At 41.1% G+C, this 19,735-nt stretch overlaps 1 protein-coding gene across 1 annotated transcript; it reads right to left on the bottom strand.

The window, feature by feature from the left end:
* Nucleotides 1-6,555: 6,555 nt before the first annotated feature.
* On the bottom strand, nt 6,556-19,349 carry usp46 (ubiquitin specific peptidase 46). The gene is made up of 9 exons (XM_058639068.1): nt 18,957-19,349; nt 14,489-14,569; nt 14,015-14,228; nt 12,030-12,268; nt 11,521-11,597; nt 11,310-11,393; nt 10,619-10,816; nt 9,726-9,804; nt 6,556-9,615 (listed from the first exon to the last, which is right to left on the bottom strand). The coding sequence occupies exons 1-9, from the start codon at nt 18,990-18,992 to the stop codon at nt 9,514-9,516; spliced, it is 1,110 nt and encodes a 369-aa protein (XP_058495051.1). The 5' UTR covers nt 18,993-19,349; the 3' UTR covers nt 6,556-9,513.
* Between the last annotated feature and the right edge of the window lie 386 nt (nt 19,350-19,735).

Raw genomic sequence — 19,735 nt, 5'->3', positions numbered from 1 at the left:
ATTATTGTCTTTTTTTTTTTTACTGTATATGCGATACTCAAATTGCTATATACTGTATGTGCAGTACATCAGATGCACTTTATGTCCACTGTGTCTCACTGCATTGTCCCTGATAAATAAAGATGAATTGAATTGAAAATCATATATGCAAACAGTACATTTTGTCTCGTGCTGTAAAAGTATTTTTCAGCCCTGAAAAGCATCTCCTGCGACCCGTCCTGACCCAGCCTGTGAGAATGACTGACTCCGGGAATCCCTGCAGGAATCCCAGCAGCAGCATCCCTGACGCAGTGCACTCAAATGATGGCTTAGCATATTGTCAGCCATCTAATTAGGTCTGTCTGTAGGCCTCGCCCAGTCCTGCACCAGGCAAAGCAATTACACTGTCAGCTCTTCAAACAATATCTAATATCTGAAATGAGGCATTTGTTCTGCAGAGCAGAAACTGGAACTGTAGCAGGCTCTCCTTCATTTCCTCAAAGTGAACTGATGATTAAGAAGAGTCTTATAGGGTTGATCACTGATAGGAACAAGATATAGTTGTGCTTATTTGATATACTAATAGCTGGATTCATTTGTATGCATTCATTCATTCATACATTTAACTCAATGGGAATCACATTCATGCAGCAGTGGTTCGACTTGGCTGAACTGTAAGATTACATGGCGTGTTTGTAACTGCAGTGAATAATGTTCCACATCACAGAATACTTGTTTGCTGAATGCTGTGATTTTGTGTCTAGGACAAACATATTTTGAATGCTACGAGTGGCATAGCTTGAATAATATCATCTTATGGTTTTAGCCACAAAAATGCTCTGTGGTTCCAGTGTCTGTGTGTCTGTGTGAGCATGAAGCCCACACCAACTTCTATGCCATTTCTGAAAGTCATTAAAATTCACATTTATTCTCATGAAAATACAAAATATCCTTTGTTAACTCTTGTGTTAAAGATGATTGTGAATGACTTGGAGAACAGGCATGGAAAAAAGATGGGGCTGAGTATACAGACATTCATGTCATGGAAACTTCCACTATGCCCCCTCATCACATTTCCACACAATGAGTGTCTTGTGTGATCTGCCGCAGTGTGGAGAAGTCCAGACTCTTGGCACACAGACCACGCTCTGCTGCTGCTATGATATAAGTGGAAGGTTCTCAGTAATCCAGGTCATAGTCATCATCAGTAGTTAGCTGTAGGCAACTGGACCTGTTTGAGTTAAGGTGAAGACATCTCCCCTTTCACCTAAGATGCTTCTTCAGTGAACCGTCTCCATGAGGAAACCTCTTGGTTGGTGTCCAACTTAACCCAAGCAAGTCCAGCTAACTACAGAAGAAGATGGGTTAGGTTAGAGTTAGGCATTAAGTGTTTATGGTTAAGGTTAGGGATGTGTGTGTACTTGTTACCTCTTCATTTTCAGTTATCCTCAGAGAGATGAAAACATCCTCATAGGGCAGAACTTCATTTCTTAAGAATAAGACTTGAATTGTGGTTAGGTTAAAGTTAGGGTTGGGCATTTCATTTTCATGGAAATCTTGAATAATATGAAGTAATGTTGCTAGAATAAAAGGCACTATGTTGAGTGACCTTTTTTGTTCAATAGGAGGAAACTACTTGAATCCCTGTGTCTTCACAAGCTGGACTCAAGTGAGTGAGGAGGACACTAAATATGAAGCTGACCTGTGTCGAAAATACTTTATAATTAAATCAAGTTGTCGCATGTCCAGTACCAGCCCACTGAAACCCAGCAAAACACTTAAATGGAAACAGATTTATAATTTAAATGTATCGAGGCACTGTCAGGTCACCTAATTTGACAGAGAGAGTGATGTGTACGCCTCATCATGTACATACAGGAGAGGAAACCAGACTGACAGTAGTCGTTGGAGTTCACCCTAAGAACACTTGCAGAGCTGCAATCCCGTCAAGATTAGTGGCAGGAGTCTGACTCATTACTGCTGGACTGTGTGATGTTTCCTCTGGCTCTTCCTAACATGCACACTACTGGGAAGAGTTGACTTTCTGGAGCTTGAATGTGATGATGTGTGCCCACCCTCATCCCAACTACCAGACCAGAGGGGAGAGAGGGAGAGAGGGAGGGAGGGGGATAATAATGGGCCTGTATATCACAGAACATGATGACACGATTATGGGTGTATAAATCAAAGGCAGCATTAAAATTCACAGAGTTGAGGAGGACGGAAATATTACGCTACTCATTCAAATGCAAATAGTGACTAAATATAAATACTTGTGACTGTGTTCTTGTCTCTACAGAGGAACCATTCAACACAGGAGTTGATGAGCCGCTGTAGGTTGGCAGGGCCTTTGTATTTGATTTCAGTGCAGTCTGTGGCCCAGAGAGGCCGTTAAACACATCTGGAAAAGAGCAGCATGCAGGTTTGCACAGGAAGATCTCACAATTTATGACAGAAGGGACAAAGCAGAGGTAGAGAGAGACAGCGCTCATCGTGACTGTGGCCAGAGACGTCATCTCAGTGTTGTGTATGAATAACTGGTGAGCGCACCACACGGACAAATCTGACCCCACCCTTGTTATTGCTCTTGTAGAGGGACACCCCATGGGTGATCTCCTTGGCACGGACAAAGGGTATGAGGTCATATGAAGGCAGTGGTTGCAGGCAGACGTCCTGTGGATGCTGAGGGGAAATCAGGCGTGACTGCAGATCTCTTTTCTCAGCTCCAATGAGATCAGACATCAAGAGACCAAATCCTCAGTTTGAGACACGATGGATAAATACTTCCTTCCTCTCTCTCTATGACAACGATCATATTCAATGAAGATAAACGACTTCAAAAATATGGACTCTTTCTCCCAATGCAGACATTTGTCCGGAGTGTTTCCTCCTTCCTGTCCTGTCATCCATCACACATCTGGGCTGTGACAAGCCACAGAACTTTAAGAACGTCCCAGAGCCAAACCATTTTATGTGCTTACTGCACAACGGGGCCAGTTTCTCACAAGCTGTGATGTGAAGTGTTGATGAATTTGTGATTTCCTTGCTCCAGAGACAGAAATGAAATGTTTCAATTATTACTTTGACAGACTTTTTCATAATATTTTCCATATGAAATCAACACAGGTGCATTCTAATGAGCTGTCCAGACCCGGGTTGGTAATCATGTGCCCATGCAGCAACACAAAAGCAGAGCACAGTTAGGTGATTGGGTTCATGAAATTCCACGGCATCGCTCTGAACACTTCATTAAAGTCTCGAAAGGCTGTCGTGACCTTTTGGAGGCGATCAACGAGAAGAGCTGAGAGAAAGAAAACTCTATTTACACTGACGTATGGAAAATGTCACAGTTTCCAAGCAAAGGTGTCAATCTGTGCTGAGGTCACATGGTTTGCTTTGTCAGGAGGCACACTGTGCTCAACTTAACCTGCTTCTTGTCCTCAGAAAAATGGAGCCCCGCTAGAATGCTCCCTATAAAAACACATCTGGATGGTGTGATTAATGCGAATAACAGCCAGTCATTTACATTACAGAGTAGCACTGGCAGCGGAGAGGCCCAATGCTTGCAGGTGTGAGTGAGAGTTGAAGATTAGTGCTCCACCGGGGCTTGTTACACTTACAGTTTGACGGGAACAGATCAAATCTGGCGCCAATCTTGAGTCCGACTGGCCTCAATGCTGTAGACCCCCACCCCGAGAGGAGGTGGAGAAAAGGAACATTAGAGGGAAAGAGAAGAGAAGAAAAATACAGTAAGATGTGGTTGATCTGAGAGCTAGAATAACAGCGAGCTCACAGAGAATGAACACAACTGTTGAATGTATGGAAACTTTCTTGTGGCTGTGGTTTGAGCTGTGGCAGTGTTGAGGCTTTCTAGCGTCACTAATACGCAGTGAACTTACCAGCATGTCTTTGTGTCTGTCTCTGTCTTTTCTCTGTTTCTACCTCTCATGAGAAGAGCTGAAACTGTGCTTTCTGTGGGAAAAGATAGAAGTGAACACAGTTATGGGCACGTTGATTTTAAAAGAATAGGAAAAACAGAACAACAGCACTCAATAAAATGCCAGAAACGCAACATTGTGTTTCATGAATGATGAATAACATATAGATTCAATCTGAAGTGACTGGTTTGAATCTGACCTTTTCACCTCATGATTTATGTCATAAAGTGTAATGCAGGACTTTAAATGAAGTAGTATTCTTATTTACCACTAGATGGCACTTTAACACTATCATTTTTTCCAGTTTATATAATGAAACATATACAGTAGTAGTGGAAGATGTATTCAGATCCTAACCCCCAACACACACAATAAATCTTGTTGACTGCTCCCATACAGTGTATTTTTTATTACATAATGTTAGATTAATCTTATAAATGCACATAACCATGTAGTCATTTTACATATTTACTACACCAGAGCATATAGCATATGTAATATAGTTGAGTAATAGTTCCATGTAAAGTAAAATGAAATTAAAACACTCATTAGTGCAGGTGGTGACACTTTCATTGCAGGATAAGGTACTAGTCTGGTAACTGTTGTATTAGGGGAGTAATATCATGGTAATACCACTTTATTTTCATAGTAACTGTCAAGTAATAGCTTAGTAATAACAATTGACAATATGTGTGTGGGCAGATTAATTTAAAATTAATCATTTTAATTTTAAAAAGATGTTAACTGTATCCATTATGGGCAAATGCAAAAACAAAGTGGTCCTAAATGGTGGCTTCAATACAGCTGACCTGTCTCCTGCTATAAGAACATAAAGGCTCATTCATACAAACAGGTGATAGTACACTTATAACAGTTATGTATAATTAAAAAAAAAAAATCACTTAATTTGACAGTACCTATACAAATGAGTTGCATGGTTTCTCTGCTCTGTTCTGCAGAAACAGACATTAACATAAATGAAACATTGTTGAATTGTTAGTTCACAGTTTCCTGGATTTGTGTTACTTAACATCCCTGAAACCTATCAATTTTTCTTTTTGGTTTATGGGTTAAAGCCTAAATGTCTTCAGAAACACAGTTGCAGCTTCCTGTGGAAGACAACATTTCTGAGAAGTGCCTTGAGTCTTTTCAGAGAAACAGAATGGGAGGTGAGCATCATGTCTGAGACCACCTGTGGCTCTTCACAGCAGATTCATATCAATTAAAAAGAAGAAGAAGAAAAGAAATTACCTGGAAAGACAAACATCCTCCGTCACCTCTCAGAATGAACTGCACAACCCACTGCACAATAGATTCACAGTCATCACCTCCTGGGAAGAGATGCAAGGGCAGGTTGACACGTTAAATCAGATCAGCGTTGTAGGAAGTGGATAATGATAATCAGGCGTGTACTGATTCACCATTTTCCGGACAGAAAAGAATAAAAGTAAGCAGGAATTACACAAGATACAATTTTTTCCCCATTAAAACATACAAAGAAAAATAGGACAAAAGTAATGAGTCGGTGCGACCTCGTTGGATGCAGCGAAGACAGACAGAAAGAAGTAGAAGACGAGTGGAGATTGAGTGGAAGTGTCCTCACAGGGTGAAGGCTGTGTCAGTCCCCTGGTAGACATTGTATTTACTCTCCTGGGAGATTAACTGAGGTTTTAGGGTGACTGTGAGGACATGAAGCTGATAGTGAAAACCAAAACTAACAGAATGTTCCTTTTGGACTGATGCGTATTCTGGACAGGCTTCGATATATAATATAATATTGTGCTCCTCTTCAGTCTCTTACTCCTGAGACATCGATGGCACACTATTAATCTTCTTTTGACTTTGTTTCCCATTGGACATCCTTCTGAAATATAAAATATGTCCATAATTCTTGTCATGTGGTGGTAAAGTAAAGTGTGTCAGGATAGAGGGTGTGATTTTAAACAGTCTATAATTACACACACAACAAGGTTATGTATTCACATGCTTGACCAAACAAAATTGGTTTTTAACACAGTAAATAATTCCTCAATTATAGATGATGGAGCTACAAACTACAGAGACACAGAAGTTTCCTACATGCCCTCACCCTGACAGCAGAGTTCTTTATCCGGTGAGAAGTGAAATATGTTCATCTTCTGCAGTTGCCCTTTAACCTTTTGAATTCAAAACATCATCAGCTCATCGATGAACCACATTAGGCACTATAACTTATGTGGGGTCACAGTGACCTTGACATTATGATCAAAAATCTTACCAGTTCCAATTAGAGTAACTTCCTTGTGGACTTTTATGTATGACCTAAGGATCGTGACTTACAATGGTGAGTCTCCCTTCTGTCTCTACTCTGCCCCACCTCTCCTGTCCCCTATTTTTCCTTTCACCCCAACCGGTCGAGGCAGATGGCTGCACATGTTTGAGCTTGAGATAATGTATGTTGTGATTTGGTGCCATAGAAATTAAACCGAATTGAATTGAATCACACAAGGGCAACATTTATGCACGTTTAGCCCATTATCTTGCAAAAAACACCAAAGCATCTCTTGTAGTGAGAGTGAAACTGTAGCAGAGTTAAGAGAGGACACTTTCTGTGGCTCATCCTCCAAACTAGAGCGGAATAAAACAAACACTCCAGGAATATAGATGATAGTCATTTTATTTAACAGGAGAGAAAAAACAAACAAACTCAAAATGAATGTGTTAGACTTGTGTTTCTTCATAATAAAGCATTTACGCTCATCACTATAATAAAGTGCACTTTCAGTTTATTACAGCCACCAGAGACTTAAGAGTCGCCTCCTCCTCCTTCTTTCAGACGAGTTCAGGTCCTGCACCTGAGCTCACATAGGTAGAACACTATCTTATCACAGTAAGATAAACAAGCGGGTGACAAATTAAAGGGAAAACCTGGAAAAATTAGACATGATGGGGTCTGTAAATGATCTGTAAATGAAGAGAATGTTATGCTGTGGCCTTCACAATCACCAAATTTCCACCTTACTCAACATGTATAACAAGAGATTTTTGGACTGATGTTTGCCATGACAACCAAAACACCAAGGGAGGGAATCTCTTCTGGAAGAATGGTGTTCATCCCTCCGGACTCAAAATGCCAAGGTGCACCAAAACTCTTTTTGCATCTCCTAATGGTCCACACCTTAATAAGACACTTGTACGTATTTTGGTTTTTCCCTTTCATTAGCCACCTGTCTGTGTAAGACCAAGTGCAACCACTGAGCGTCTCAGTGAGGGCAAGTGCATAAGTGTTCATGGAAGAGCAGCACATGAAAAGTCCTCGTCTTCTCACCAGAGTCTCATCTTGCTACAGTTTTCTTCCCTGGCTCAGTTCAACCGAGTAAAAAGTAGTAACAAGACAGACGGTGACCTCTGCATACAATTGTGATTGACTCTGTAATGAAGTGATTGTAAAACAGCACAGTATTTCTCAACAGGGTTACATTAATGGTCAGTGTTGAGCTAAAATCTTGTACTTTAAAAAAATATTTTGTTAAATACATTTCCAGACACGTTTTCTACATAATATACACTTTACAAAAGAAACTAATGTTCTGTTAGACTGCTGCAAGGTCAGAGTCGACCACAGTTTGGCACGTATTCCTCGTGATTTCACCCGGTAACAGACTAAATGGAAGAGACAAACACAGAGTATCCTCATGTTCACCCTCTCCTGTGTTTGTATGGACAACAAATTCAATTAATCCTTATTACTTATGACACGTGTCCTCTGATGGACAGCAAAAAGGAATGTCACACACGTAAAAAAAACAAGTTCTTTGACATCACACTGTTCTAGAGCCGAGGCGTGTCAACAAACCCTGGGCTTAATCGTCTACAGTACACGGGATATATCGTATTACTTATGAATGCAGCTTTAAAACGTCCCTCTAGTCAGGATTCAAGTGTGCTACGTAGTGTGATACACAACTTTTATCAACAAAGTCAAAAACAAACTAAGAGAACACGAACACGCTGTGGATGAAATTTAAAAAACAATAATGTGTATGTTTGTAAAAAAAACAAAATGGTGAAAGAACATGGTGGCCAACATCAGCGCAAGGTAGTGTGCATTGCAGGTAGTGAATGAAGACTTTCATTTTGAGATGATTAGGACTTATTTACACAGCACTGGGAGAAAAGAACCGTCTATAAAAACCAAAACACATCAGCTACTAACATTTAAATAGATTATAGATTAGTGTCACTGGGGAATTGCACATTGGATAAGTTCAGCCATTAGTGCAGAATTGCCATTTACTTCTCATGTCAATTAAAAGGATTATAAGCAGTCGTGGGTTGTGTTAATCTTAAACTTCTTAAACATGCAAACCAAGAAATAAAACTGATAAAAAAGGTATTTCAGATTATTTCGGTAACTGACACGAGTCGTGTATTACACACACCGTGTCCTTTGCACAAACACTTCATTTATCATTCCATTTATCAGTGTCATAAATAACATAAATAAATATGTTGATCAGGACCAGCAGCGTTTCCTTTCCTGTGTAGAGATATAAGGGCGTGTGGCTCAACTGGATCAAAGTATTGGATCATATCTAGTCCGATATTAAATCAGAGTTACTCAGTACAGGTAGTTTTAAGCTTGTGAATCAATTAATGGTGACGTATTGCTTCAGATTCTCACATACAGTCGTATTATACAGTGTTCACTTCTCATGTATCCACCAGGGATATAAACACATCAAAAGGACAAGACAGATGAGGAAATGAAAAGAATCATGATAAGAAAGAGGACCATATATATATGTACACACACACAAACACAAACACACACCTATAAAGGATGTAGTAAAATTGCTTACAATTGTCTGCCGTGTCCAAATCAAGGGGTCGGTCTCCTTTGCAGGCCGCAATTGAGGCCGTCCTCTTTTTTTCAAGGCTCCTTTAAAAGTGGCCGACAAATGCATCCTTGCATCCTCGAGCCTTTAAGAATTCAACAGGTGGCTGCTGGACCTTGCCCAGGATTCAGTGAGCACTGTAGACAAACCGGTTTTCAAAACACACACACACACGGGCTTCATCTCAATAGATTAGCAAACAGTTTGAGTTTTACTGAAAATATTCAAGTGTTATGTTGATCTGTACCACGTCTAGCTGCAGCTCTGTTGCTAGGCGACAGTGGTATGGATGGGACAAGCTGGTGACACGAAAAGGGAAAATGTCTGTAGACCAGGTTGTCAAATTTCGGTTTGACCTTCGCAGTCCCTGCGTCACCTGGATTGGGACACACCTTGTTTGTCCATCAAAGCCTTCACTTCCCCTTGATCCTGGTGGATAATCAGCGTGGCTATTAGATGTAGACTCCTTTATTTGTCCTCCTGTTGAGCATTTTTGCTTTTGTTTTAAAGTGCAGTCCAGATGCAGGTGACTAAAAGACAAGAAGCAAATTACAGATGGGGGGGGGGGGGGGGGGGCTCAAGTAAACCCAGAGACTCAGACCGGGACTGGCACATATGTCTGACATGGAGGAGGGAGGGATGGGTTGAGATGTGTTCGCCTGAAGATAAAACCATAAATATCCTATTCAGTCTCATCTTGATCGGCGATCTGGCTCCAGTCACTCCCTGGACTGATAGAAGAGGATATATCCTGACTCAGAGTTCTTAGAGATGTCGGAGGTAAGCCCATAAAACTCCTCAATGGCCTGGGCATCAATTTTCTGCAAGAGAGAACAGAAATGTAGTTTACCGTAAGAATAAAGACCACCAACGAGGAGCAAACAGATGAGTCAAACAACAGCAGACAGAGCAGAGGGAGGGAGTGACGTACCTCCACAATATCATCATCAAACAGCAGCCAGAAGCCATGACTCTTCACTATTGTGATGTAATGACCTCGGTTTGGGCCACTGAGGAAATAAGAGAATAAAAGTGACTCAGTCGCTATGATATAGATGTTGCGTTTCTCCCACACTGTCTACATCATAACTTTATCATCATCATCATCATCATCATCATCATCATCATCATACAACCTTCAACACAAATACCTATTTGTTATTACATCCAACCTTCTAAAATGCAAGTGCCTAACAATACTGCATTACAAAACAAATGTTTGCATTATCTAATGGTCTTTGAGGTGTCACATTTTAGCACTGCTCAAAAAATATGCTTTAGAGAACTTAACCTGTTTTACAGAGACTGACATTTCATTTTTCATTCTCTGTCCTGAAGGAGAGGTTGCCACAACAAACGATTTGCATATTTTGATTTGGCATGGCTCCTCTTGAGTGAGCCAAGAGGAGCCATGCAGACAGCCAAAAAAAAGTCCAGCAATGACATCATGTCGTAGCGCAGCAGTATGTGAATTGACATGATGCTCTTTGAGAACAAATGTAATGTAATGTAAAGCTGCTGCTAAGGACTGAAGTAGTTGTCGTGATCGCTCATTAAACATGACGCGTACAAAGGCTTGCACCTCACGGCAAGCAAAGCTCCTTTTCCGCTTTTATCATTCATAGCAAATGTAATAGCCTAATTATTAGCTAGATAAGTGTGTTTGCGATGAATTGCCTCATCTCTAACGTGTCAGAGAACAATCCACACAAAGCTGAGAGTGATTTTAATTCATGGCGAGGAGCAGTGGCCTTACTTTAGGGAGGTGCAACACTGGAAATACACTTAACTTCATGAGTAAATCCAATTATCAATGTGAAGTACCTGCCACAGTGAACCACCACAGCCACTAGATCATACATGCGATCGAGGTTGACCGCATCCCCAGACGTGTTGAACAGACGGAGTTCCAGGGGGAAAACCACTCTATAGGACAGCTTGGTGTAGCGGTGCAGCTGCTCCATGTATTTAAACCTCTTCAGGTGCAGTGCCAGAATCATGGGGAGCTTCTTCACACGCATCCTGCAGAAACGGACACATCAGTCAGTGACACAGAGGTGATGTAGACCTCTCGGACCACATCCTTACACCCTCCGTTTTCATTGAAAAGCGTATTAAATTGTGCTCTGGATACACCTGCTGTCTACATTACATGCATTTAAAAAACGCTGCTGGTCGTGATTTACATAGAAAACTGCATTTTTGTGTGAACAGGCTGAAACGGAGACCATCAGACATGATGATTTATGCAGTTACTCACAGTTACCTCCTGAGTGATTATCTGCTACAACAATTAACACTTAACTTCTTCCTGTTCCTTAACAGCTTCCTGTTCACACTGGCAAGTACATGCCCAGTGAACCTGAATGGTCAATTATAGGTTTTGTAGGTTTCAGTGTATATGCAGTTTACATCTGATGGGAAATCTTTGTTTTTTTTTTTTTAAATCTAAAACTGCCCTTTCCAAAAGAAAATAGAAATAACAGTAGAGATGTAGGCTCAGTGCTTTACTGACCGTTTCTGTGCTTCCTGCTTGCTGCAGCACGTCTCACAGTAGTATTTGTACTCGCTGCACAATGTCTCTGTGTTACTGAAGTCCCTGGAGGGGAGAACATGTTCGCAGGAGGCTCCATTATTCACATTTAATCAATCAAAAACAGTGTATGACGATGATAATGTGGGACATTAGATTATACAATACAGAGGTGTGGAAAAAAGCCCACTACCTGAGACAGTGTGTAATTGATGTGTTCTGCTCCACATCCACAGAAAGATCCAGAAAATCCTCATCTTTGCTGCTCACCTGTCACACAGGAGGGGGAGACACCAAGGGCATTATTATTATTATTATTGTTATATCCTATGACTAAGTTAATGAGGATGATGAAGCCTGCTGAATCACCCACCTACACCCAAACACACACAACCTGTCTTTGAAAGGCTTATTATACAGAGTAGCTTTTGTCTTAGTGCAGTGCTTTGATGTTTGCAGTGGTTGTTCGGGGTAACCCGTCCCACACCTCACTCTCTGACGACAAAGCCTCTTCTGACCCTGATGTAAAGTGGGTGGTCGGAGCCCACTGGGTGTGCTCACTAAATCATGTCCCAGTGTCTCTGTAATCTCTTTTTCAGACTTATTCAGGAGGAAGCACTTGGTCTGGGTGACCACTGATAACACGACATGAACAACCCGTCTCACAGAACATTAAAAGGCAAAAGAAGCAGAGAGACACACCGTTTCACAGTTGAGGCAGCGTGTCTCATTGGTCAGTGTCCCTTGGAAGATATCGTGAACCCATGTGGGTTCCGTCTTGTTCTCTGCCTCGGTCTCCATGGTGACTGCGGTGCCATTGTTCTTGAGGCGTCCGTTCTGCTTCTCCTGCTTCTTCTCCTCCTGCAGGATGTCAGCCACCGTGTTCAGCAGGTAGTTCAGGAATTCATGGGCATCCTGTTGCATGTAGTTGTCAAACAGATCTGGAGGGAATGGAAGGACATCTAAGGTTGTGTGTACTGACCACATCGACATCGATACTGGGTGAATTCATTACTGGTCTGTTACACAATGGTGCATATTTTCTGAACATTTACAGTCTTATAAAAGCAAAAACATAGTTTAATTAGTGAAAAATAAGTCTGGTTGTTATTCACTGACAATAGTGCAGGTGATACTCATAACATCAATGGCGCGCTGACAAACTGACAGCCAATACGACTGTGCTTAGTTACACCTGTGCTATTCCTGATTCCTAACATAACTGAGAATTCTTGTCCTGAGAAAAGTAAATAAAAAAATCAACAGGCTACACTGGTGATATCAGTCATGCTCCTGTTTTGACATATCTGTATGTGAAAGGTGAAAACTGAGAAGTGGGGGGGGAGGGAGTCCAGAGACGAGGCAGCTGACCAAAAGCCGAGTCTACACAGAGACTGCATTGTTCATTCACATAAAGAGTTTCCTCAATATGGACAGCAGAAGACAGTCAGCCTCTCTGTCAGCTCTACTCTAAGTGACCTTACCACCAGCATGCACCTGTCCTTCACCTCAGATACTCGGATCACATTAGAGCCACAGAGCAACCACAACACACAACACAGAAGCACAAACCTCCAGCTGTGTTTGTGAACGTGTATGTGGAGATCAGGGGTGAGCGGTGTGCTAAATTCACGGTGCGGTTCATATCATTTTGGGGTCACGACATAAACATTCTCAGCTGTTCCCTGTTGATTTCAAATCCTCTGGTAATAAACTATAACTCTTTACTGCAAGGAGCGATATTGACCAAATTCACTGTACATGCACCTGGTTTCTTCTACTGCTAATGCCGAAAAGACAGAGAAAGTAAGCCCTAAAAATCCAGAGTTGTCTTGGTCTCGGACAAAGCGGACTCAGGATTTTATTTCAAGACCACAACTGTGGGGATATCACTAAATTGCCTGTGCATTTTTGGATTAACTTGTTAATATGATTACTGTGATTTAGCATAAATCGTATTGCTTAGGGTACAACCAATAACTTGACTAATTTATCATTTGAAATTTTTGTCACCGTTAACGGCTGTCACCCCTCCCGCCATCTTTCACATGCCCCCCCCCACAAAAGTGCATGTGAGTGACAGGAGAAGAGGCCGTGAAGATGAAGATGAAGATGTCAGCCAACTCATCTATAATAAAATTTGGTTACCTGAACCACAAAGACTTTTTGTGCATATATACCTCCAAAAGAAAACACAGTGCAACGTGTAAATTCTGCAAAGCAACACTAACGGAGGTCTTCCGTCCTCAAAGTCTTGGTCTTGTCTTGGTTTTGATACACTGTGATCTTGGTCTCGACTTGGTCTCGGTTTAAGTGGTCTTGACTAAAACACTAGTGATCATGTCATGAACCGAACTGACCACTAAAAATACGTTTTTTTAACTGAAATGTTCCACCCCTAGTGGAGATGTGCACTTACTAGCTTTGGGGAAAAAAAGAAACAGAAACTACAAAAAGCTCATACAGCAAATTTATAATTTCCATTTGAGCCACTCTTCAGCAGCACGGAACACCAAACCACTCAGATTAAATGAACATCATTAAAGCTTTATTAGCAAGAGCACAAGGGCAATAGTAATAACAGTATAGTACGGATGCAACACCACTGCAAATGGCTAGAACCTCAGCATATGAGGCATGTGTAAAATGTTGGTACTTGGCTTTTAAAATCAGGCACAGACTCTTACCGTTCTCCTTCCGTAGGCGTGATATGAACTTCTTTGGTGGGATGACACCCACTTTTTTCTTCTGCGTAGCAATGGAGTGAAAGAGGTCCGCAAGGCATGTGAGCAGGTTCTCCTTCTTCTTCTGCTGGGCCTTGTAAGCCAGCACATTCTCCCGGAAAGGCCGGCAGAAGTAGAGTGCCTGGAGCACTGAGTTACAGTAACATGTGTTTCCAAACTGAGGGAGGACACGAGGTGAAGACAAGAAGAACATTAGTCAGTCAGCTGGGTAACAGAAATACCAACATGCTGTTCTTTATTTACTTGGTAGACATTGTATTAGAATGTGTTTGTGTGAGTGTCAACAGATTCAAAAACAACTGTCCAGTAGAGGATGTGACTCACTGGTGTTCCATGGCAGTTTGTTTTGAAACATAACACCACCAGTGTTCTGGCAATGACCTGTGTTTATGTACGAGAGGATTTAGTGGTACTCACATTGACCAATCCAAAGTAGTGTTCATTGATTGGAAATTGCTCTGGGCCGATGTCTTTCTCCAGAGCAGAGGCATTGGTGCCCTGAAAGAACAAAACAGGGAAACAAGACAGGACTGCACATTTAGTGTTGGTCATCATCATCACCATCACCTCATATAAGGTCTTACTTTGCATATTTGTGTTTGAGGAGAGTCACAGGGATGAAATAAAAGCCTAATTTATGTTTTTTTTTAGTCCAAGTGTTGCCAAATTCATTTGGAAATGTTATACAACCAGCGCACTGAAGCTTTAAAGCTGCAGCTACTTGATAAACCAGAAGCTTTTTTTCATCTTTCTGCCAAATTACAAAAAGTCTCAACTTCATGTGGACACTAGAGAATTATAGTTTAGTTTCCTAAAAAGAAAACTTCCTGTCAAAGAAGAAAATCGATATGGTCTAACCGTCAGGAGTACTTTGCACTTGATCCCCGAGACGGACCATTTATCTCCTGTCAGAGCCTTTTCACATCAGACCTCAAAGCTTCTCCAAATGAACCACAGCTTTGTTGGGCAAACACAGACGACAATTTCATTTGGGGACGGCTCTGACTTTCAATGACCGTCAATTCTCTCTGTGAAAGGAGACTGAATACCTCATTGTCTGAATATACTGCAGCATGTAGTGTACAGCAGAGATTCTCAATGTTTTCTTAGCCAAAGATTCCCTACAAAAATATTCCTGGGACCCTGGAATGTACTTCCCTTGGAATCGTTCCACACTAGATATTTTATTTAATTCATTTAGTATTTGTTGTACTAACCTAAGCCTTAGGTTAAAAGATATACTCTGTATACACTCACTGGCCATTTCATCACGCGGAACTGTTGATCTGCATGTTTATGAAAGAATTTAATCAGCTTAGCATGAAAGCGACATGGTTGTTGGTGACAGACGAGCTGGCCGGAGCATTTCATAAACTGCTGATCTACTGGGATTTTCACCCACAACCATCTCGAGGGTTTACAGAGAGTGATCCGACAAGGAGGAAATATCCAGTGAGCAGCAGTTCTTTGGGTAAATGCCTTCTTGACGCAGGAGGTCCAAGAAAAATAAACAGTATCTCAAATAACCACCGACTTTAAAAAAAAAAAAAAAAAAGGGGGTTTGCAGAAGACCATGAAGCAGATTGGTTACAGTACAACACCAGTGTAGTGTCCAGTGATTATAAACAGCAGGCAGTGGCATATTTCAGTAAGACGGGGGGAAATACTTCAGCAGCAGTGGGAACGAGGCAGATCATAACAATCCGAATGAGAATCTTTTACTGAACTAAGCTCAACAAAAACAAACTCAACAAAAAGAAAAATGTATCAAAACTACAGCTGCAACTAACAATTATTTTCATGATTGATTAATCTGTAATCTTTTGGTCCATAACATATCAGAAAACCTTAAAAAATGTTGATCAGTGTTCATCAAACCTGGAAATGATGATGTTTTCAAATGACTTGTTTTGTCCACAAACCAAAATGATTAACTTTTAACGATTTCTTTGTTATCCAGAGCAAAGAAATAAAGAAAATATTCACATTTAAGAAGCTTAAACAACCAAAAAATGTTGTTTTAATCATGAAAAAAGCTTCAAATCGATTATCAAAATAGTTAATCGATTAATTGTTTCTGCTCTAATTAAAACAATAAAAACTACAAAAGAGTAAATCATACATAGATACATACTTAAAAAATCTAATTACAGAACAAACCATTTGAACACTGATAAAAGCTTTGCACTCGAGCTAATGCAGGTTTTAAAAATAGTTTAGGTGTTGACCAAAGGAAGACATTTTAAGATTTACATAGAAAGGATTAGATTTCGGTGCTGCTGATCTGGACACGTACAGTTTTTGGATTTTTTTTTTTAATCAATTGTTAACTTTGCAAGACAGGGGATTGAAATGACACTGTGGAAAACTAAGGGGCCTTGGTGGAGGTTGGTGTTCTCCGAATGCTTATTCTTTGTGTAATCAATCAGAGCAGTGTGTGTCATTAACGAACTGCAGCACCACTGACACAGAACACTGACATCAGTGTACCTCGAGATAAAGGAAAGGCCTGTGGCATTAAGCAGAGCCATTTAGGTCTCCTCTTACATAATGCAACGTAAACACAGATTAGTGCAGATGTCTGCTCTCTGCACCCAGACTGTGACCAGTCCTCTGCTTCTTTCACCTGTCAATGATAAGTGACAACTTCACTAATTGCACCTTGTGTCACCCCTGCAGGCTACAACACACACAAGGTCAAAACCACGAGTAGAAAGTGACACACACACACACACACACAGACACACATATGGCTGGCTAAGGTCATACACCACATAAGCAGTTGCCTGGGGCTACATTTTCTGTCGAGTGCTGGATGCCCACAAAAAACCTCACATTGTTCCAGCTTTTTACTTAAAATAACACGCTTAAAATTACGTTGGGAGTCGTTTATCAATTATATCTCTTGAAAATGTTTGGTTTAGCTTTTCAAAATAATATAAAGTCTTACAGCAATGGGAAAACCATACAGGGGCAACACATAACCCATGGATATCACTTTTGAAAACAATTAAATAAAGAGTAAAAGAGAAAAACCTTTTGCATTCATGATCCGCACAATTGCCATGTACACAGATGCCAACAAGAGGCAGATTACATCTATTTTTACAGTTTATCTCTTCACTCAGTATGTTTACATGCACAGTTTAATCAAGATAAGGCCATAGTCTGACTAAGACATGCAATCGGACAACTTGCAGAGTCTGAGTATGTACACATGCAGAGGAGAAAATCGTTTTAGACAAGCTACTGTTAAGCTACAAGAACATTTTTACCGGATCCCCATAGACCCCGACAGATGATGGCGGTGAATCCACAGAGCAATGAGAACCAATACGTTACAGATTTCTTGGTCAGCTCTTGATAAATCCTGGACTTAGGGCTTAAACAACTTATCGATTATTAATCAATTACTAAATAAATTGTCACCTATTTTGACATTGATTAATTGTCATGAGTGTTTTTAAGGAATTAAAACAAGTTTTCTGATTTTTCAGCTTATTAAATGTGTGAATATTTTATATTTAGTTTCTTTGCTCCATATAACAAAGAAATCATTCATCAACAGGACAGAATCAAACAGAACAAGACATTTGAGCACATCATCCTTTCTAGGATTGAGAAACACTGATCAAAATTTTCAACAACATTTTAGGGACCAAGCGATTACTCGAGAAAATAATCAACAGATTAATCTGAAAATACTCATTAGTTGCAGCCCTACATGGACTTGAAAATGATTTACAATTCATTACCTGTTGCTAATGTGAACACTACGCTAATGCAGCACTTATTACTCCACTGACGACAACAACGCTATCTCTAGTCAGTGAACCACCAAGTTGAATGTTTGTCACAAAACCAGATATTGTCCATTTGTTTCCCTCCAGGCTCTTGTAAACTTACAGGAGTAAGACGAAGGGAATTGGGCAGTTGAAGATGTTAGGATGCAGTAGGTCTAGAATAATGTCCTCTCCAGCTGTTTCCAAACTTAACGCGACGTAAAAAGCAAGCTGGGGGCATTATACTGTCAACTTTTGCCATATATGGATCTATCTCTGTGGATTTGAAGTGTGCAGTGAACTCTGACAGGTTGAATCCTGGACAGCAACCGTTGATAGTCCCACTTCTAGTCATCTTTGTCTTCCAACACTATTTCCTGAGTCCCACCTACTCTTTTTCATTGGCTGTTGGCATGTTTTTGCAATTGGGTCAGTAATCAGTGCACACTATTGTACCTGACTGCGTCTAGAGTCGATTCAAAGCATTCAAACATGTTTGATTGACTGCAACTGAGATTTCTGTCCCCAACTAGTGCTGCCTGGTGCAAACTCTGCCCAACTGCGAATCATGGGTAAAACCAGGCAAGGAATCTTGTAGAGCGTCTCCAGCTTTAAGCAGTCATGATGGAGAGTCATAGAAACTGAGTCATGTGACATCCTAGCTCTACTGAGGCACGTGAGTCACAATTCAGGCAACATTCATGTGATTAAAGAACTACATTGTTAATTTTGGTGTCACTGGGCCTTTAAAAGAGATCATACACAAAATCCTCCTCAATAATACACATGGGACCTTTAAAAACCATTATGGTGAAACGTTTTGGAGTTTGGTTGAGGGCAACAATTTGCAAACTTGCCAAGGGCACCAAAATGGCTGAGATGCAGGCCTGTCTGCTGAAGCCCACATCCTTACACCTGAACCCGGTGTGTGCTTCCTGCAGGAGGAGCAGGAGGAGCAGGAGGAAGAGGAGGAGGAAGAAGGGTTTATCCTGGACATCCCCACACAGTGGGTTCAACACAGGCAGATCGACAGCAACATACACACACACACACACACACACACACACACACACACAGAGAGAGAGAACCAGCGAGTTACTCACCATATTACAAATGGAGGCGATGTTTCTGACAGTCATTTAGTTTACAGTGTCCCACTCGCCGCCATCTTCATGAAATAAACATGATTTTAGAGCAGGGCGACGCTGAGAAATGAGGTGAAATCGCAGCAACGGCTGGAGGCCAAGACTGCAACCCCCGAGCGTCAGAGAGCAGCGGACGGAGAGACACGGAGCAGCACCATGCAGCCAGCACGGAGCTGAGGCTCAAAGTTCGTTCGTTCTTTCACTCACTCATTCATTCATTCACTCATTCACTCACACTTCATCCACACTCACACACGTCACGAACATCACAGCTGGAAACGCATGAAGCGACAGAGCAGAGGTGAAGTTGTAGGCAGCAGGTTGTTAGCAACGAGCAGGAAACAAGCGTGATGTGTGTGGAAGTCCCTCCTACCCGGAGAAAACTCCGGAGCTGATTGGTTCGCATTGCATTTTGTTTGATTGACAGGTTCACACGTCCATACAGAAACGTGCATGGCAAAGCTGAGCTCCGCTGAAACCAATCAGCAATAACTGCCTCCAGCAAAGGCTTGGAGGAAATGTAGTTTATCTTTTCTCTTTTTTTCTTTTTGAAGGCGTCCGTTTTTTTGTAAATCAGCAGAGGCAAAACAAGGATGAAGTTTGACCAATTAGCATTTTTTTTTTGAGGATTTATTAAATGTATTTAAAAAAGTAGTCAATCATGGGTCACATTTTCCCATGGCTGGAGTGTTATTCTCTCTCAGATGACTTGTTTTGTGCTCAGTCATGCCAAAAAA

This window comes from Solea solea, chromosome 9, assembly GCF_958295425.1.
Source record: "Solea solea chromosome 9, fSolSol10.1, whole genome shotgun sequence".
Taxonomy (NCBI): Eukaryota; Metazoa; Chordata; class Actinopteri; order Pleuronectiformes; family Soleidae; genus Solea; species Solea solea.
This window is presented reverse-complemented; position numbering and strand designations above follow the sequence as displayed.

Bases quoted from the DNA above. Each gene is read 5' to 3' on its own strand.
- usp46 (XM_058639068.1), bottom strand. From the start codon at position 18,992: ATGACTGTCAGAAACATCGCCTCCATTTGTAATATG. The intron at 11,598-12,029 runs GTGTGTCTCTCT...CCTGTGTGACAG, and splicing joins GCTGCCTCAACTGTGAAACG to GTGAGCAGCAAAGATGAGGA. The intron at 9,805-10,618 runs GTACTTCACATT...TTATTTCCTCAG, and splicing joins GTGGTGGTTCACTGTGGCAG to TGGCCCAAACCGAGGTCATT.